This window comes from Mauremys mutica, chromosome 2, assembly GCF_020497125.1.
Source record: "Mauremys mutica isolate MM-2020 ecotype Southern chromosome 2, ASM2049712v1, whole genome shotgun sequence".
Taxonomy (NCBI): Eukaryota; Metazoa; Chordata; order Testudines; family Geoemydidae; genus Mauremys; species Mauremys mutica.
The window spans coordinates 141,705,082-141,726,646 of NC_059073.1; the positions used below are offsets into that span (position 1 = coordinate 141,705,082).

Here is a 21,565-nt window from a genome sequence, read left to right on the forward strand (position 1 = left end):
CTAGAGGTCTCAGTTCAGCGAAGCACGGGCTTAACTTTGAAGGTTGACGTGAGCCTCAAGCTAGGGTGACCAGATGTCCCAATTTTATAGGAACAGTCCTGATATTTGGGACTTTTTCTTATATAGGTGCCTATTACCCCCATCCTGATTTTTTACGCTTGCTACCTGGTCACCCTACCTCACACACATGCTTAAATGTTTGGCTGAACCACCACCCATGTGACAGCCCTGGAGACTGGTTAAACAGACACAGCATAAACAGAGGCAATATAAGCTTCCCCAAGGCTGCCGTGGCTACATGCCTCAAAACCATGCCCTCTTCCAAGCAAGGGAACAGGGTTCTGCCTCTGGGGCCTGACAGCACTGTAGCTTCTCTGCTGAGTCTCCCAGCAAGAGAGGGTCGTTAGCACCCACTCTGGTGTTGGGTTTCATGCCATCAGCACGCTAGGCAAATAACAACACATTCTTCTCCCATCGGGCCACTCAACAGCCATCAACGTACAACAGCTTTCATCCAGACTAAGGCCTTGGCTACACTTGCAAATTTGCAGCACTGCAGCAGGGTGTGAAAACACACCCTCTCCAGCGCTGCAAATTGCTGCAAATTGCGGCGCTGCAAAGCGCCAGTGTGGTCAAAGCCCCAGCGCTGTCCGTTATTCCCCACAGGGAGGTGGAGTACGGACAGCGCTGGGAGAGCTCTCTCCCAGCGCTGGCGCTTTGACTACACTTAGCGCTTCAAAGCGCTGCCACGGCAGCGCTTTGAAGTGCAAGTGTAGCCAAAGCCTTAGATCTGAGCTAACTTGCTAACTAATTGCAAGAATTAAGTCAAAAAAAAATCAGGCATTTCTGTGAAAGTTTTCAGCAAAAATTAGAAAAAAAAATTAGCCAGCTTTAAAAAAAACAAAAACCCAGCAGTGCAGGGATGAAAGGCTCTTTATCCCAGTGCTCTGGGACATCCACTCCCCTTCCCTGTCTCTCTGGTTTTGTTACACACTTTACGTAGATTGGAGTGCTTTCTGCTACAGACGCTCTAAAATATTAAAACACTATTTGCCCACAGATTGAAACCTATTCTATATTAAGACACACAATGTAAAGCCACCAGCAGGCAGCTCGTCACCTGTCGCCCATCTGGAAACTCAGCTTGGCTCCTATTTCTTGTGTGGCCCTACTGAGGGTGTTACACGAGCCAAGAGTGACAGGAGTGAACCACGTCGTACAAAATCACACCACTGCCATGAACCCCGAGAGTAAAGAAAGTAAAGAGACAGACACCATTGTATCCAAGTCCCACTTAAAACAAAACCAAACCCATTCTCCTTAGCAGTATCAGAAGCAACGTCATCCTCCGCAATTGACCTGCTGGGAGCTATTTCCCCAGGGCATCTAGGGACAGCTGAACACCTTAGGGCTCAATGTCCATCTGAGAAATGCTAGCAATATACCGCACATCTTAAAAGGAAATAAAGGCCCCATAGAGATCTGGTCCTAAACCAATCAAGGAAAACAGAGACTTAGTTAATTTAGGGCATACTTCGAAGTCCGCCAACCCCACTGCCAGTTTCTCTGTTCACTGAAGACCAGCATTAGGATTAATCTTTGAGGCCGTCATTTACAAGCAGTGCTTCCTGTTATGGGCTCTGCAATGCAGATATTAAGGACTGAAGTTCAAATTTGGGCTGGATTCAGAGAATAAAGTGTCCCATGTCATCCCAGCTAGGCTTTGAACCAAGGGCCTGCTAGTCTGTAGGAAGCAGTTCTACCTGGTGAGCCAAATGGAAGGATGCTACTTACAACCAAGCTGGGAGCCTTACAAGCTCCATTGTGCTTTACATCCATCACACAAAAAAACCCACAACAAAACACACATACAGTGGAGACGGTAAACACTACTTACTGACGGTCAGCTGAATTTAAGACATCAGGAGTTGAAGGGCTGCTTCCACCTTGTCCCTGTAAAACTAGCTAGAGTGTGAAGCTAATGGTGATAGGTGCAGAGATTAAAAATCCACTGACAACTAGCCACTCTCCAATCAACAGCCCCAACCCAACTCATGTTCTGCAACCGAGGAATCGCTCGGTATAACTCTAGGCAAAGACAGTAAGCAGGAGGGAGTCGGTTTCCCTTGCTTGAGGAAGGGTTTATGGATCAAGAGTCTTTAATCACAGGTGTGGACAAATCAAGGGTCTTTCTTCAAACTGGTTCTGAGGCAAATTTTCTGAGGCACTTTTGGGAAAAAAAAAAACCTGTCCCTCCCCCCAATCTCAAAACATTCCTCTGGCAGATGCATCAGAATCTAGATAATATCTGATGTCAAGCTACATGGAACTGCCACATCTTGGCTCCCTTTATTCCTTGTGACAACCACGTGAGTATCACACAACTGGATGTATCTCATGTCCAGTCCGTTGACCTTGACAGCCTGCCCCTGCAAGGTGCTTAGCTCAGCAATGCACCTGTCAATTTGCCAATTGATACCATTTTTTAGACTGGTCACAGAGTCATTGAGTTTAAGGCCAGATGGGACCACCAAATCATCTGTATTCTGTTTAACACAGGCCACCAACACCACCCATACACCAAACCCACCAACCAACAACTATTGAAGCAGGGCTCCACTGACTTCAGAGTTACTCCTGATTTACACCAGAGGGGGGAGAATCAGGCCTATCACATGTTGAGGGAACTCGGCACCTTGCAGGATCAGGCCCACACACCTCACTCTAGAAACCAGTCACTTAACACTTCTCTGCCCCCACCCACAGAAGCCGCCCTGGCCTAACTCCACACCACGTCCCACAGACTCCAAGCTCTCAAGGACAGAGCAGCCCAAACCACCAACAGGTGATGGTTATAACTGTAACAATGTCCAGACCATCTGCCCCCACCCTGTCAGTCCTCCCAAGAGATCTCGTGCCAGCATCTATGTTGGAGGATACAGCTGTCAAGGCTCCCAACCTAGGTAGGTGCATCTCTTCTTTTCCAGCTGCTGTCTGTCTCCCACCAGCCCTCTGGGGGCTCCACTTCCTGTTCACGCTATTCTTCGGTTTCCTCCTCACTTTGGGAAGATCTACACTGCGATTTCCAGCTCAGGCAGGATGATCAGAGCTAGCGTGTGTACAAGCTAGTGCGCTAAATAGAACGGTGCAGCTACAGCGCTACAAGCGGTGGCACGAGCTAGCAGAACCGAGTCGTTAGCTAGGGTCTTGGATGGGATTATACTCAGGTGGCTAGCGTGGCCTGCTATCTCTGCTGCTACATTTGGCATGCTAGCTCAATCAAATCTAGCACGTGTACATCTCCCTGAGCTGGGAATGACACCTCTAGCTGAAGTGCAGACATACGCTTGGTGACCAACACATGAAAGTGAGGCGACAAGCATCAGTCAGGGGAGCAACAGGAGCAGAACGAGGCAGGAAAGGTCGAGCACCAGGGGACAACAAGATGGATCTCCCACCCGTACCATGCGGGGGAGGGGGGAGTCTATCTTTTGTGGCTGCACTCTGAGAACCCTCTGAACAGGAAAAATAAAGAACAAAGAGGACTGTCCTGTATGGGAAAAAGTTACACAGAACATATATCTTGCCATCAAAACACACTTCATAATGCACGACATTCTGGCACGAGCGGAGGTTGGCAGGAGTTATTGCAGCAAAGTGGCTACCAGTATTGGGATTGGACTGGAGCATTTACACGGACTAGTATTTTCTAAGTGTGCGGGCACGGCAGAAGCTCGTTTACTAGCTTTTGTGAGCATGAGTTTTGTTCTCTCTTTTGCGTACAGACATGAGACCCTATGCATAGTAACATCAGCACTCAAGCATGGATAGGCATCTCTGAATGGCAGTAGGCGAGAAGCAAAGGAGCATGATCCACTCTTCAATGCAACTGCTTCTTCAGTACAGACACTGCAGGTCAAGGCGCACAGGCATGCCACACCAGCCTTGGTGGGCATATCCCAAAAGCCTTCTTTCGACATGCCAGCAAGGTCAACTCTCCTCTTTGTGAATGCTGGGCTTGCATTCTGTAAATCATTTCCTTTGGGGGGGGGGGGGGGAGAAAATTACTGGAAGATTTTCCTTCTGCAGAAGGAGTCCATTGACTCTCACACATCCATGTCTGCTGAGCAGGTACAGGACACGCATTCAATCTCCGCAGGGTTTTGCATTCAGGTTTGGTTCCCAGGATGGAGTGCATCTTCTTTTCATTCTGTTCTTCATGTAAACAGTGATTCTTAGAGAGACTGATCGCCGACACAGGGCTGCAGCACAGCGCTGAGAAGAACTTTAGATCGTTGCCGGGCTCTCGGAAATCTCTTCTAGTCTTTGTTCTATCATTAACCGGAGGACTGTGTATCTAGAGAGAAAGACAGAGAGAGAAAGAGCCTTGTTAGAGCCGAGCCCCAAAAATCTAGGTACCTTGACAAATTGTCAACAATACTATAACTCCTCATCCATATGAGCTTCACAATAGGCCCTGAAGGTCTTTGAACTTAGACTCTGACTGGGCAAGGAAGTGGAGGAGCCAATTTCCATGAGTCAAGGGCCTTCTACCTCTAACCCAGTCATAGTCTTCATACAGCTGTGAGCAGGATGTTAAAAAAAGAACTAGATAAATTCATGGAGAATAGGTCCATCCATGGCTATTAGCCAGGATGGACAGGGATGGTGTCCCTAGCCTCTGTTTGCCAGAGGCTGGGAATGGGCGATAGGGGATGAATCACTTGATGACGATCTGTTCTGTTCATTCCCTCTGGGTTACTTGACATTGGCCACTGTTGGAAGACAGGACACTGGTCTAGATGGACCAATGGTCTCACCCAGTATGACCGTTCTCATGTTCTTGTAAATCTACGGGCCAACAGCCCAAGGTATTCTCAATTGTCTGGTAAGCATGAGGAGAGGCACAGGCCTCTGAGGTAGCCAGAGCCACAAACCAAAGCAATATGAAGCCATGTGTCAGCCCAAACTTGCATGAAGGGTTTGGGAACCTCAGACAAGCCTGCTTTGAGCTTCACAACAAACTTTGTCCCAAGCTCAATGTTTAACCAGACAGACCTCTCCCAAGGTCCCATCTGTTTAACCACTGGAAACAAAGAAGTGTGAGCTTGCTAGGGACTTTTTAAACACATGAATTAGCCGGCACATTTAGCCACATTATGAAAATAGAAGACAGAATGCTTCCTCCTACACCCACCCTGCATTCTTTATGGGGACATATACAAATGATGCCTCTAGTTGAAATACTGCCAGAAATTTTCATCTCTGTCAATTCCTCTGCAGGAATAGCAGCGAACCATTCCCACTGCAAGTCATCACAGGCCAGGTTCTCAGCCAGGGAGTAATTGTGCCTTCATGCCTCACAGTTCACAAGTTCATGCTGCCAGGGGTCTGACACTGGTTGGGTCCCCACAAGAGAACTAGCAGCACTGCTGGGATGTCAAAGGACACAAAGAATAACCTAGAATTCACCTTCCTAGACACACTACTGTTTAAGTCAATGCAGCTGCGCCAATGTAGCGCCATAGTGTAGATCTGCCCCAAGACAGCAGCTAAAAAGGTAGCGCGTTCGAAGTCTGAAAACAACTGAACTGGCACGTTCGCATCCACTGAGGATAGACAGACAATCACATTGTCAGCTCTCTGAAGCACCCGGCATACTTGGAGGTGCTGTGAAATAACAATTCATTATAAAGACAGAGGAAATGCTACATTGGAACAGACCATTTACTCTGGTATCCTGTCTCTGCATTCCAGCCCAGAAGTGGCTGCATCTGAAGTGGGGTGAAGCAATCTCCGCTAATAGCTGTACTCACCGACCAGTAACTCCCTTTAAATTGTGACAGATGACAGCAGTTCAGAACCTCTGCACATTGGGCCACTTATTTAGGTGCACAAGTATGGATTTAGGTATACAGATCCGGAGGACTAAACCCCAGGTCTGGGCGACTGATGCTTCCGCTCTACCATCCAGCGGCCATGGCACAGCCATGATCAATGCACTGCAATCCTGGGAGACTAAACACCACAGGAAGTCCACCAACAGAAGACCCGACAGGCAGCACCCCTCATGACCTCTGATTGGCCCAGGCATGCTATTTAAGCACAGCAGACGTTTCAGGAAGTTGTCTGTCCAACTTGACACTACCTGGCCTCTTGCTTCAGACTGAGCTCTTGTTCCCTGCTTCGCACCCCAACTCCATTCCTTGGCTCGTCTCCCGACTATGGCTACAATTTCCAATTAGAATCCTGATTCCGACCTTCCACTTGACTTCTGGTGTCTGACTCTGACCCTTGCTCCAACCACCAGGCTCCTAATGTCACGATATCTTTAAGCACCTGCCTGTGACAAATCTTGACCTCAGGCATTCGTGGAAGAAGCCCACGAGACTATTCAGTCCCTGGAAAAATCATGGAACCGGTCCTCAAGGAATCAATTCTGAACCACTTAAAGGAGGGGAAAGTGATCAGGAACAGTCAGCATGGATTCACCAAGGGCAAGTCATGCCTGACTAACCTAATTGCCTTCTGTGATGAGATAACCGGCTCTGTGGATGAGGGGAAAGCAGTGGATGTGCTATTTCTGGACTTTAGCAAAGCTTTTGATACAGTCTCCCACAGTATTCTTGCCAGCAAGTTAAAGAAGTATGGGCTGGATGAATGGATGGTAAGGTGGATAGAAAACTGGCTAGATGGTCGGGCTCAACGGGTAGTGATCAATGGTTCCATGTCTACTTGGCAGCCGGTATCAAGTGGAGTGCCCCAAGGGTCGGTGCTGGGGCCGGTTTTGTTCAATATCTTCATTAACGATCTGGAGGATGGTGTGGACTGCACCCTTAGCAAGTTTGCAGATGACACTAAACTGGGAGGAGTGGTTGATACGCTGGAGGGTAGAGATAGGATACAGAGGGACCTAGACAAATTAGAGGATTGGGCCAAAAGAAATCTGATGAGGTTCAACAAGGACAAGTGTAGAGTCCTGTACTTAGGACGGAAGAATCCCATGCACTGCTACAGACTAGGGACCGAATGGCTGGGCAGCAGTTCTGCAGAAAAGGACCTAGGGGTTACAGTGGACGAAAAGCTGAATATGAGTCAACAGTGTGCCCTTGTTGCCAAGAAGGCTAATGGCATTTTGGGTTGTATAAGTAGGGGCATTTCCAGCAGATCGAGGGATGTGATCATTCCCCTCTATTCAGCACTGGTGAGGCCTCATTTGGAGTACTGTGTCCAGTTTTGGGCCCCACGCTACAAGAAGGATGTGGATAAATTGAGAGAGTCCAGCGGAGGGCAACAAAAATGATTAGGGGGCTGGAGCACATGACTTATGAGGAGAGGCTGAGGGAACTGGGATTGTTTAGCCTGCAGAAGAGAAGAATGAGGGGGGATTTGATAGCTGCTTTCAACTACCTGAAAGGAGGTTCCAAAGAGGATGGATCTAGACTGTTCTCAGTGGTCGAAGATGACAGAACAAGGAGTAATGGTCTCAAGTTGCAGAGGGGGAGGTTTAGGTTGGACATTAGGAAAAACTTTTTCACTAGTAGGGTGGTGAGGAACTGGAATGGGTTACCTAGGGAGGTGGTGGAATCTCCTTCCTTAGAGGTTTTTAAGGTCAGGCTTGACAAAGCCCTGGCTGGGATGATTTAGTTGGTGTTGGTCCTGCTTTGAGCAGGGGGTTGGACTAGATGACCTCCTGAGGTCCCTTCCAACCCTGAGATTCTATGATTCTATTTTAACTTGAGAAGGGAGCACTTACTTGCGCATAAGTTTCTTCACTTCACGGTCTTCTTCTTCTTGGAGCTTCTGGATGAAGCTTTTAAGAACTGGCATTTCAAATTTGATGTACTGAGCAACCTGCGTTGAAAGGAAAAAATAAGAGAACACAATGGATGGAGCGCTACCAAACAAATTCCTGTAATCGGCAGATCAGAAAGTGCTTTAAGGGCATTTAAACCTCCTACCATCCCGCCCCCCACCCCCAGGGGCAGCATCCCCCCAATACAAGATTGATAAACTGAGACATGGATGGTGAAGTCCCCCACCTCCCCCTGATGCAGAGAGAGCCAGCACAAGTCTATCACTTATTTAAGTGGCATATAGCCATTGTGCTGGCCCTATGCACAGGGAGTGACCGGCTTTACAATAGATCACACTGCCAGTGATGTCAGTAGCAGGAGAGTTAGGCCAACTCTGAATACCTCCAAAAGCCCCACCCGAAGCGAGCAAATCACAGGCCCCACAACATAACTGCTTGGGCAAAACACCGCTTGCCCTCTATTACATCCAGGTACCACATGCCAGTGAGTCTATAGCTTCTTCTTATAAACTGCTGCTCACAGGTTTAACTGTACTCCTTTCACAGGATGCTGCCTTGTGATGCGAGTTTCCTTCCATTCTATACAATGTAACTCAATGCAGTAGCTGTTTGCGCATTTGCAAGCAAGGCAGCAACACCAGCGTTGGGAAAACGTTGACATTTGGGAACACCTCACTAAAGGTTCTTTGCAACTGGCCACAACACAGCACGTGCATAGAATGATCCTATAGTACGATGCAAGAGGAAATCTAGACAAACAATGGAAGTTTCCTTAAACAAGATGATTAAATATGTTTATTCAACCATTACTGAAACTAAAGGCAAAAACAGAAATTCCTGGTTTTTTTGAACCATAGGGGCCAGTATTCAGTGAAGTTACACTGGTGTAACAAAACAGAAGTCAGACAAGTTACTTCAGGTTTACACTGGTGTAACAGAGGAGAATAGATCTCTGTAACTCTAAATGAAAATATCTTTTATATCCATACCACTTACTTTCTGCTAATACAAAGCACTATAAATCAGTTAGTGAAGAGACCTCCAATAATAATTTTGGCTGTACAAGCTGGTCTCAATTCTGGAGTGAACTCTAACCTCTCTCCAGTACATGTGCACAGATCCTAGTGTGTGTGTGTGTCTACTGAGGGAGTGAAACCTGCTAAGTTCCACCAATTGATATAAAACACTCTATCTTGAACTCTGCTGACTTTCTGTCCTGGTTGCTGAAATTAAATGTGAAGACAAACAGGGAATCCAGTTGCAATAGGATTATACTCTATTATCCACCAGATGGCAGAAAATAGCTATTCGCTATGAGCATTAATTTATCTCCTTTGAAAGGATGGATTATGTCAAGGGACATGTTAGAAATGAGAGGTTGTAATGATTGTTGATCAAATGTGGAAGAGCTAAAAATCTCATCACATGATTTGGTTCTTGATGCTATAAAACTAAGGTAAGTGACAGAAGTCAGGGGAATACCCAGGCAGATCCAGGTGATTTATTAATCGAAAGAGTGCCTGTTTTTACCATCCCGAAATGTTCCCATCCTGAACAGGGATAAGAACAGGGGTCTCAAACATGCGGCCCGCGGGCCGCATGCGGCCCGCGGAGCTCTTCCCTGCGGCCCGCGGAGCTCCCCAGGGGAGCTCCGCAGGGGCCCCCAAGAGAAAAGCGGAGGCTCCCGCCTCCGCCCCTCTCCTGGAGCCTCGGCGCATAGAGCGCCGAGTCTCCGTCCGAGCGCCTGAGCCCCGCCCCGATCCGAGCCGCGTGGGGAGGGGGCGGGGCTGGGAGCTCTGGGCTGAGCGCTGCGCTCGGCGTGGAGCTCACAGCCCCGCCCCCTCACCACGCGGCTCTGAGCGGGACCGCCGGAGACGCGCTCGGGTAAGGGGGGGGGGGGGGAAGCGGGACCCGCCGGGGCCGGGCCGGGGGAAGGGAAGCGGGACCCGCCGGGGCCGGGCTGGGGGGAAGCGCTCAGGGCTGGGGCAGAGGATTAGGGTGTGGGGGGATGAGGGGTTCATGATGTGGGGGCGCTCAGGGCTGGGGCAGAGGATTAGGGTGTGGGGGGATGAGGGCTCTGGCTGGGGCTGAGGATTAGGGTGCAGGGTCCTAGTGCCTGCCCTCCGCCAGTACTGGCAAGGCAGGCTTCCCTTACCCTGAGCCTCTCCAACCCCAAACCCTCAGCCCCAGCCCGAGCCCTCATCCCCCCCGCACCCTAATCCTCAGCCCCAGCCCTGAGCACCCCCACATCATGAACCCCTCATCCCCCCGCACCCTAATCCTCAGCCCCAGCCAGAGCCCTCATCCCCCCACACCCTAATCCTCTGCCCCAGCCCTGAGCACCCCCACATCATGAACCCCTCATCCCCTCGCACCCTAATCCTCAGCCCCAGCCAGAGCCCTCATCCCCCCACACCCTAATCCTCTGCCCCAGCCCTGAGCGCCCCCACATCATGAACCCCTCATCCCCCCGCACCCTAATCCTCTGCCCCAGCCCTGAGCGCCCCCACATCATGAACCCCTCATCCCCCCGCACCCTAATCCTCTGCCCCAGCCCTGAGCGCCCCCACATCATGAACCCCTCATCCACAGCCCTCACCCCACACTCCAAACCTCTTCCCTAGCCCTGAGCCCCCTCGCATCATGAACCCCTCATCCACAGCCCTCACCCCACAGCCCAACCCTCTTCCCTAGCCCTGAGCCCCCTCGCATCATGAACCCCTCATCCACAGCCCTCACCCCACAGCCCAACCCTCTTCCCTAGCCCTGAGCCCCCTCCTGCATCATGTACCCCTCATCCTCAGCCCCACAGCCCTCACCCCTGCACTCCCTCCTATCCCCAAACTCCGTCCCAAAGCCTGCACCCCCACCCCCTGCCGCAGCCTGGAGCCTGCATCGAGCACAGAGCCTGCATCCAGACCCCCTCCCCCACCCAAACTCCCTCCCAGAGCCTTAGGCAGTAAATCTAAGTGCGTGTTTTGTCCTTTGAGTGAGGTGCATTACTGAGTGTATATATTTATTAAAACTGCGCGCGCTTAGGGGAGGAGGTGGAGAAGAGACAGGGCAGGGGCGGGGCCTCATGGAAGGGGTGGATTGGGGGTGGGGCCAGGGGCAGCAAGGGGGCGTGTCAGTGATGCGGCCCTCGGGCCAATGCACTAGTCCTCATGCGGCCCTCGGGGTCATTTGAGTTTGAGACCCCTGGATAAGAAGTTCAAGTCTCAAAAATTTTAATGAACAAACAATTAAAAACCAAAACCAATAAGGAAGACCCCCAAAAACTCTGCAATCAGGTCAAAAAGTTACATTTCAAAATGTTTAATTTTCAACTTATATATTTTTATAATATTTTTATTACTATTTATGTCAAATTTTTAAACAAAAAGTCTTCTGAATTAAAAAACAGCTTTTTCCATTTCAAAAAAAAATGTCAAAATGGGACATTTCAGCAATTTCAAAACTTTTCAAAAAAGTTTCCAAGTGGGAAATTTATCAAAAAATCAACCCTTTCCCATGAACAGTTTTGAATTCCGATGAATCTGCATTTTGTGACAAAAAATGCTTCCTCAAAACATTCCCAACCAGCCCTACAACCCAATCACTAAGGAGTTGAGTACTGTAGAGATGGGGTGTTGATAAGAAAACTCAGCTTGGTAAACCTTCTGCATGGACTCTGCCATCATCCACTACAGCGATGAATATACATTAATCAGGTTTGGCTACTATTTGGGAACTGTAACTTCCCCCCTTATCAAAAAAGTCCTAGAGAGAGATGAAGGCTGAATCTTCAAAATGGATCTTAAAGGGACTTAAGGTAAAATTTTCAGAACCATTTAATTGGATTTAGTCTCCCAAGACCCAGTATGACCTATGGGCCTCTTGATGCCAACTGGCTGCGGACACTCAGGGTGCATCATTTTACGGGGATCCCTATGGACATGTAGTAGAGCTCACCAAAAGGTGTCATGTGATGTCTCTGCCAAGAGCCCGCTGCTCATTATAATCCTTACAAAATGTACGCAAGAAAAATATTTAAGAAGTTATGCATCTATGCTAAATATTATGCTCATAAGGTCACAAGGAGATAGCATGTTCCTTTTAGGCAGGAGGTAGATGCTTATCTCCCTGTCTGCTCCTAGGTGTACTTAGAGTTACCACCTTTGAAATGCACAAAAAAAAATGGCATCTCACACACAAAGGCAAGCTCACTGCCTCCCCAGCCACAAGGCAACTCTACAACCCCCTCCCTCCCCCCCCACCAGTTCCCCAACAGCCACTTATAGTATCTAGAGAGACATCATATATAGTAAAGACTGAGAATATCTTATGTCTCCTCACTCCTGTGGGACTCAAACCCTCTCTCATGCACATTCACAGTGCGCTTGCATGTTGGTGGGCGGACAGCTGCTGTATTTTCAACAGTTTTGATCTGTTATCGCAGAATGGGGGACACTGCAGCATCTTTAGCTGGACACACACTTTTAACATTAGCTATCCCAGTGTATTGTGATAATAATGCAAATTTGTAAATCCATGTTAAAAAACAAAACAAAACAAAACAAAACAAAAAACAAACACACACCAATCAGCCATGCCGGTCAAATACCGGCCAGATGGTAACCCTACTTGTACGGCATATTGTCCACTTCACAATGAAAGATCGCAGCCACCCCTGGCTGCATAGCACTGGCAAGCAATGCTTTAGACATGAGAGTATCGTGTTAATTAAGTCCAGTCTCTAGAATGCATGTTATGATTTTATTTATAGGTAACCATTTGATTCCAACACTTCTACTTGCTATCACTTGAATTCGTATGCTTTGTTACCCTGACTTGTATCTGTTTTCACTACAAACATATCTAAGTGCTGTGAGTAACGCAGAGTGGTGCTCTGAGGTGAAACTGGTAAGATGGGGGTTACTGCTTCTTTGGAACTCTGGGAATACTGCGAATGTCCAGCAGATCAGGGGCTGAATGCTTCAGGGAGACGCTTTCAGGGCTGGGCGGTTGGAGTGTGCCCATTGCTACCCTGTAGAGAGAGAGCACAAGCAAGGCCCGCGGAGGCTTAGAGAGGACTGCTTGTGTTGTCAAGGCTGGTAGAGTTGGGGAGTAGGCCCAGACAAGACTCCCTCAAGCTAAGGGCAAGTGATAGTGAGGTGTCTCACAACCCTGGGCAGCCCAGAAAATGTCACACCCACTGAAAAATTCCCCAATTTAAAGTTTTACCCTACAACACCCACCTACCATCATATTTGGGTCCCTTAAGCTCATCCCACAATTGAAACAGACAATAAGGTTGAATAGCAGTTACCCTTAAAGAATCCCTAAATATTCCCATAAAGAAAGATCCTCTGTTGAATTTTTAAAGCCATCTTGCAAACTATCCCCCTGCTATAAGCTATTAGCATAGTTTAGTTTTAAAATTCTATAGGTCTTCTCAGTAGACTTATTAGCAATGCTTTCAATGTTTGTTGAGCCAAGCAGGAAGTGATCTTTTCTCTTAATAATGCAAGAGCTTTATTTCCCTGTCCTACCTCGTCAGTGCCAAAATACAAAACAGGGCCAGAACACTTGAGATCTCACAGCGCTTTTCACAAGAGCACTTTATGTAGCATCTTGGCCAGATTCCACTTGGTAATAACTTTCTGCTTTCCTAATCCCGTTCCCCCCACTCTCAGTTATAGATTATGGGGTCCTCTATTTCCTCCTAAGAGGAGCACCATGTTCCAATCCAGAGGCAGCAGCATGAAAATTGCAGGCACGCATGCTAGAGGGAAGAGAGATGCCGAACTTCAAGCACAGCTCAACACTGGATCTTCATTTTCCACTGAACAAGTTATGCACTTTTAGCATTTGCACTCATGCTACAAGTATGGCTTAACTGCAATGCTAGCCAGTTTCACCTGGTTAAGTGCCAGTAGTGCCTCCCTATGCCTAAGGGAGGATTGCCACTCTGCTCTTAACACAGCACATGCATACGACAATATATATGAACATTCCCACACCCACTTAAATAGCATATCCCCAAAGCAGGACTGTACTTGGGAACATAAGCCTTCTTACCCAAACTATCTGTTTTAGTCTTTTCCCTGCAAGATGGCCTGTCCCTCCCTCTTCTTTCAGAGAGACCCCCTGTTTTTTATATTCCTGAGCTGGCTATTATGAAACACATTTAACCTGCCTCCAGGGTGAGTCAGCAAAATAGTTCTGCACCATCACACAGGCTCTTAAAGCTTAACAGCCTATGGTGCTCCACTCAAAGACACTTACATCATAGGTGACTTCTTCAACTTGGTCCTTCTCCATCAGGAAGACCTTGGAGACCTGTTCACACGGCCCTTGCAGGATGCGGGCAATCAGTGGATAATCTGTAGCCTTCAATTTCTGTTTTTCTGCAAGGGGCCCCCCCACAATATATAGGACAGCAATTAGAAAAATAGACCATACGGACAAAGCAGAAGATACTATTTTTAATCTTGGCAGTATCCCTTAAAGCAGTGGCTCACAACCTTTCCAGACGACTGTTCCCCCTTCAGGAGTCTGACTTGTCTTGCATATCCCCAAGTTTCACCTCACTTAAAAACAATTTGCTTACAAATATCAGACATAAATACACAACAAAGGGTCAGAGCGCACTATTACTGAAAAATGTATGACTGTCTCATTTTTACCATACAATTATAAAATAAATCAATTGGAATATAAATATTGTACTTACATTGCAGTGTATAGTCTATAGAGCAGTACAAACAAGTCATTGTCTGTATGAAATTTTAGTTTGTACTGACTTCGCTAGTGCTTCTTTGGGCTAGTCTACACTTACCTGCCGGGTCGACGCGGTGAGTTCGACTTCTCGGAGTTCGAACTATCGCGTCCAGATTAGATGCGATAGTTTGAACTCCCCACGCGCTCCGGTCGACTCCAGTACTCCACCACTGCAAACGGCGGTGGCGGAGTCGACCTTGGAGCTGCGGACTTCGATCCCGCGGCGTCTGGACGGGTAAGTAGTTCGAACTAGGGTACTTCGAGTTCAGCTATGCTATTCACGTAGCTGAACTTGTGTACCCTAGTTCGACCCCCGCCCTTAGTGTAGACCTGCCTTTACATAGCTTGTTCTAAAACTAGGCAAATATTTAGATGAGGTTATGTACCCCCCTGGAAGACCTCTGCGTACCTGCAGGGGTATATGTACCCCTGGTTAAGAACCACTGCCTTAAAGATACACAGCAGAGGTCGCCAATTAAGCCACGTTACTCTAAACCATTACAGCTAGAGGATTTCTTCCAGACTTACCTCCGCTGGTGTGGACAATATACAATGCAAATTCGTCAGCCGAGTTTTCAATCTGAACCCAGGAAAAAAAAAGAAAGATGTCACAGTATCAAAAGGCAGCTAGATTACTTTTTGAAAAAAGAAACACTTTGCACTTCCATAACACCTTGCATCCAAGGACTTGCAAGTACTTGATAGGAGACAGTTCTCCACAATATGCTTTTGGCTTCAGGCAAGAATTCTAGCCATTTAGTAGATGGGTTAAAAAAATAGGGTAGAGCTGGGAACAGAGCTTAGTATTCCTTTAGCTCAGGGGTGGGCAAAATACTGCCCGCGGGCTGGATCCAGCCCATCTAACATTTCTGTCCGGCCCGCCAGGCTCTTTGGCTGCCCCCTCACGATCTTCAGGCTGCTAAATGTCCCGCAGCACAGCGGAGTGCTCAGGCAGACTGCCTGCCTGCCCTGGCCCCATGCTACGCCCCAAAGCTGCCAGCTGCTGCTGGCATGTCTCTGCACACCCTGGCAGGGGGCAGCTGTGTGCGCTGCCCCTGCCCCGAGGGCCATCCTCATAGCTCGGAAACTGGCCAATGGGAGCTGCGGGGGTGGTGCTTGCAGGTGCAGACAGCACACGGAGATCTGCTGCCTCCTTCCCCACAAGGGGTATGCAGAGATGTGCCAGCAGCAGCCGGCTGCAGGCGCTTCCGGGTGTGGCATGGGGCCACGGCAGGCAGGCAGCTTGCCTGAGCTGTGCTGCGCCACCAGCAGGGAGCCACCTGTGGTAAGCGCCTCCCAGCCGGAGCCTACACCTCACACCCTCTCCCGCACCTCAACCCCCAACCCCAGGTCAGAACCTCCTCCTACGTCCAAACTCCATTCCAGACCCTGCACCCCCTGCTGCACCCCAATCCTCTGCCCTAGCCCAGAGCCCCCTCCTGCACCAAACTCCCTCCCAGAAGCCACACCCCCTCCATTAATATAGTAAAAATGTGTGGCCTGTGACGACTTGCCAGAATTCGTGGAGTGGCCCCTCCTGCGAAAAATTGCCCACCCCGCTTTAGCTTTATTATGGTAACACCTACCAAACAGAGCCCCATTGTGCTAGGTGCTGTACATACATATAAGTAGCATCTCTGCCCCAGAAAGCTTACAGTCTAAGTAGACAAAGGGTGCCAGAGGAAACAGACACAGACAAGGGAAGTGACTTTAGTAAAGTCACTTAGCAGGTTAGTAGCTGATCCGAAAATAGAGTTCTGGTTTTCTGACTCCCGCCTCTGTTCACTAGGCTGTCCTGCTCCAGACAAAACCCCTCACAAAAGTGGGAAGCAGAATCCACCTCCCTGCTTTAGGCACAAGAAACACTGCTTGGTCCAAGCAATGGTTCACTTCTGACTTTGCTTGGTCTGAACCAAGCAGTTGCTCAGGATTCTCTGATACAAAGACCCTGTTGAACTAAAAAAGCATCTTAAATTATATGAGTTCAATGCGAAGGTTTAATGGAGAGAGTAAAATGGGATAAAACTTGCCTTAAACTTATTGAGCAGCAGTTTGAGGGCTTGAGAAGTGGTCATTGTGCTGTTTATCCTGACATTAGTGACTGAGCCATAGGCTGGTGTGAACACAGATGTCTAGGGATGGAAAAGTCACAAAGGATTTGGATTACGATAGGCACAATATGCCTCAGTAATTTTCCTCGTAAACACTTCCCCTCCCCCACCTAGGCAAAGTTCACTCCAATGCTCTCCTCAGCCCAAGGTCTAGGCACCTCTCAAGTCCCATTTAAACCCTATTTTGAAGAATTCAGGGGACCCCAGTCTTACTGCACATGGATGGGTTTTGGGGACACAGCCAAGGTCGCCAAAAGTAGGTACATACTACAGAGATACCCTTCAGCCACATAATCAGTGCCGACATTTGAATAGTGACACTTTCTTTTTAATCTGCTAGTCAAGTTACTTTCTGGCACTTCAAAAGTGTAACTAAATGCTCTGTCTGGGCTCCAGGTCCTTACTTTGTGATTGTAGAAATGCCCGTTGATGGAAAACCGATGGCGTTTGATCCGCCGCTGTTCACTTGGAGTACGGAAATTCCCCCTGCGACGGACTCCCACGTCGCTCCGGGTCCGCATCAGCTGTGGAGTTTCCTCTTGCTGAGGTTTTAAATCTCCGACATCTGAAATTAAGAGTAAGAATGGCTTTAAAACAAGAGACTCACATGTGTAAAAGGAGATACCACTGGAGAAACGTGTCATTACTACTTAGATGGTCAGCTCTTTGGGGGAGGGACCATCTCCTTGTTCTATGTTGGTACAGCACCTAGCACAATGGGGTCCCTGGTCCTTGACTAGGGCTACTACGCACTACCACAAAACAAAGACCTCAAGAGGTCATCCAGTCCATCTTGATCCTACACTGAGGCAGGACCAAGTAAACCTAGATCATCCCGGACAAGTGTTTATCCAACTTGTTCCCATCACTGGAAGCTGTTAAGAATTCCACAGCCTCCTTTGCTAACCCGTTTCAGTACTCAACTACTCTTATAACTAGAGAGTTTTTCCAAATATCTAATCTCAGTCTCCCTTGCTGCAGATTAAGCCCATTAGTTCTTGTCCCACCATCACTGGACACGGAGAACAACTGATCACTTTCCTCCTCCTAATAGCCCTTAACATATTTGAAGACTTAGCAGGTCCCCCCCTCAGTCGTCTTCTCTCAAAACTAAACGTGCCCAGTTTTTTTTAAACCTTTCCTCACAGGTCAGGTTTTCTAAGCCTTGATCATTTTTGTTGCTCTCATCTGGACTCTCTCTAGTTTGTCCACATCTTTCCTGAACTGTGGCACCCAAAACCAGACACAGTACAACAGCTGAGGCCTCACCAATGCCAAGCAGAGTGAGATAATTACATCCCCTGCCTTAGGCCTGGTCTACACTGGGGGAGGGGGGGCGGAAAATCGATCTAAGGGTATGTCTACACTACCCACCGGATCAGTGGGTAGTGATTGATCTATTGGGGATCAATTTATTGTGTCTACTGTAGACACGATAAAAATCGATCCCCGATCGCTCTGCCATCGACTTCGGAACTCCACAGTGGTGAGAGGTGGAAGCGGAGTTGACGAGGGAGCGGCAGCGGTCGACTCGCCGCAGTCCTCACAGACAGGTAAATCGACCTAAGATACGCCAACTTCAGCTACGCTATTCACGTAGCTGAAGTTGCATATCTTAGGTCGACCCCTCCCCAGTGTAGACCTAGCCTCAGAAACGCAACTTCAGCTACGAGAATAGCGTAGCTGAAGTCGGTGTATCTTAGATTGACTTAGAATCACTTACTTCGTGTCCTCGCTGCGCGGGATCAATGGCCGCCACTCTCCCGTCGACTTTGCTTCTGCCTCTCGCCGAGCTGGAGTTCAGCAGTCGACGGGAGAGCAATCGGGGAATCCATTTATCGCATTTAAACTACACGCAATAAATCGATCCCCGATAGATCGATCGCTACCCGCCGATCTGGCGGGTAGTGTAGACGTACCCTTAGATATGACACACCCACGAATATACTCCAGAATGATACTAGCCTTTTTTGCAACGGCATCACATTGTTGGCTCATATTCAATTTGTGAACCACTATAATAACCCTGTCTCTATCATTATTCGATGTTAACACTAATTGTACAAAATGACAGTTCCAGAAAACAACTGCTTATAATAAGGTTTAAAGCAGGGTGGGGAACCTCTGGCCCGCGGGTTGGATCTGGCCCCCTGCTTCATTTCATCCGGCACGTGGCAAGTGTCCACGCTGTGGCCCAGAAGCTCCAAGCCTCGTCACCACTCCCCCCGCAGGACTGGAGCTGCGAGCACCAGCTCGCCTCACTGCGGGAGGAGGGTTGCCAGGTCGTTAAAAGTCTGGTCAGCTCCACGCAGTGACTGGAAGCAACCAGCATGTCCCTGCGGCCCCTAGGCGCAGAGGTGATCAGGGAAGCTCCACGTGTTGCCCCTGCCCCCAGCGCCGGCACCACAGCTCCCACTGCCTGGGACTTGTGGCCAAAGGGAGCTGCAGGGGCGGGGCGTGCAGGTGCAGGCAGCGCACACTGTGCAGAGCCCCCTGGCCCCTCCGCCTAGGGGCCGGACATGGCGTCCACTTCTGGGAGCAGTGTGGAGCCAGGGCAGGCAGGGAGCCTGCCTTAGCCCCGCTGTGCCACCATCGGGGAGCTGCCTGAGGTAAGCACTGCCTGGCCGGAGCCCGCACCTCAAGCCCCCTGCCTCAGGTCAGAACCCCCTCCCACACCCCAACTCCCTCCCAGACCCCGCACCTCCTCCTCCAGCCCTGAGCCTGCTCCCACACTCCAAACCCCCTGGCCTTGACCCAGAGCTCCCTCCTGCATCCCAAGCCCCTCATTCCATGCCCCACCCCAGACCCCACACCGGAGCTCTCACGCCCTCCCACACCCCAATCCCCTGCCTGGAGCCTAGGGGAAGCCCCGAGCCTCCGCAGCCCCCACCTCCCTCACAGGGCTGTGTGGTGCCCACGACTGATTTTTTCTGTGGGCCAGCGGCCCCTGATAGAAAAAAGATCCCCCACTCCTGGTTTAAAGTGATGCAAAGTTCTGCATTTTTTAGCCTGAAACCAACTAGATCTAGTGCAATATAATCTTAGCTGCTGGATTATATATTAACCCATATTGTCTCTCTCATTTATTGATGGAGGCTATTAATTCACAATTGCAGTGTAAATCCATGCAACTACTTGGCTACAGCCTCTCTTTTATGAAGTTAAACATCTTATTCGTCTTGTCACATTTTAAGATTTTTTTAAAATGAGAACAGGAGACGCAAGCTAATACTTAACATCTCTGAATGAAAACTGGCCCATATCCAGATTATAATGAAATAGCAGTTCATCCATTTTTAATGAACCACTTGAGCTAGGACTTAGTTTTTTGTGTTTTTTTCTTTTAATTCAAAGCACGTCCGTGCCAACAGAATCTCTTGCACGTTCCATTCCCCACACAGACAGGAAACAGTGACCCAACATTCATGAGGAGCCATAGATGTACATTATGTAGCAGTTTTATGGGCCTATTAGACAACCACAATAAAGGTTTTTGCAATGCCACGCTATTAATAGAAGACACCTCTCAAGGTACTTCAGACAAGTAATAATAGCCAACCCTGAGATGGGCGATTGCTATGTTCCAAGTGCCTTGCACATACCAGGCAGTCGGCCCTCAACACAGCTGCCAGGGAGGGACGTATCAGGCACTGGGAAGCTAAGGGAGACAGGGTCAGAGCCCTACTTTCAGAGATTCTGAGCACCTACAACCTGAACTGCTAATGGGAGCTACATGTGCTCAGCACCTCAGACAAGTGACTTGGCCACAGAGTGAGCGAGTAGCTGAGTCGGGATCATGTGGCTCCCAACGCCCAAATGCCAGACGCCACTTCTGTACCAGCAGAAAAGCAGCCAGAAGTCTTAAGGGCACGGTGGGAAGACAAACTGAAACCGTGAAAAGGCACGTCCATAAGAAGCCACGATATAAACCACATAGGGTTGCAACTGCCCTTTCAGGCCCAACCCAGATTACAATTCCATCTCTCTACCCCACCAGCCAGTCCCCGAGAAAGAACATAATGGAATGAAGCTACATTAACAAGGGAGCCGTCGCAGAAAGGATGTAGACTTCCTGTTTTTACAGACCCACATGCAGCTTCCTCTGATATAGTCAGATTGCCCTGGTAAAGAAGGCCTTAGAATGAGTCCCAAGACAGGCACACTCATTAAACGCACTGAGAGCTACTTACCCACGATGGAGAAGATTTCCCAACTGTGCATTAGCCTTTTAGAGAATTAACATTTAGGTAGCACTTTCCCTCCCAACAGATCCCAAAGCACATTGCCATGGATATACAGGAACGGCTTCATCTACTGTGGAAAAGCAGCCATCTCCAGACAGCAACATGGTGGGTCTTAACAGTGTCTTGGGACACTGCACAGCAGTCAAGGAGGGGAAGCTGATCAGCCAGCCAGCACTGCAGGGAGATCCAGACAGGCAAACTGATTACAGATTGCCTTGTCCCAGGACTTCTCCATCCACCCCCTTGGAAGACAGGCCATGGGGCTCTTCACTGATCCCAAATGATCTGGTTTTCTGTTTCTCTGTCTCAAGAGGGCAGCTTTGGCACCATCTCACCTGTTAACACCATATTGGGGCACCCATTCAGCACCAAGACACAAAAAGGAGCATCGGGGGGCAGTTTGGTCCCAGGAATAGGATATAGGATCCAGAGAAAGGAGACCTGGATTCTATTCCCAGCTCTGCCACAGAGACCTTGGCCAGTCAGATCCTTTCCCGGTGCCTCTATTCAGAACAGGGACTAGTTCCCCATCCTCTCATCCCAACTGGAATATAAACAACCACCTAGTGAAGAACAACCCCATTCCCTACAGCATTTGGGCAGTCTCCCATCCAAGCAAAATCCAACCTAAC

The 21,565-nt window shown here is 48.9% G+C and overlaps 1 protein-coding gene across 2 annotated transcripts in view; it reads right to left on the reverse strand.

Moving 5' to 3' along the window:
• Positions 1-671: 671 nt before the first annotated feature.
• RASSF2 (Ras association domain family member 2) overlaps positions 672-21,565 on the reverse strand; it is a 47,037-nt gene continuing 26,143 nt past the window's right edge. The window contains exons 6-11 of one of the 2 annotated variants that reach the window (XM_045006098.1): positions 17,094-17,254; positions 16,609-16,710; positions 15,107-15,158; positions 14,084-14,205; positions 7,757-7,854; positions 672-4,357 (exon numbers count right to left, since the gene is read on the reverse strand). In XM_045006098.1, the coding sequence (XP_044862033.1) occupies positions 4,288-4,357; positions 7,757-7,854; positions 14,084-14,205; positions 15,107-15,158; positions 16,609-16,710; positions 17,094-17,254 (605 nt within the window). In that variant the 3' untranslated portion in view covers positions 672-4,287. Of the gene's footprint in view, positions 4,358-7,756; positions 7,855-12,613; positions 12,843-14,083; positions 14,206-15,106; positions 15,159-16,608; positions 16,711-17,093; positions 17,255-21,565 lie in introns of those variants that run through there. The other variant, XM_045006099.1, reaches the window with a different exon arrangement.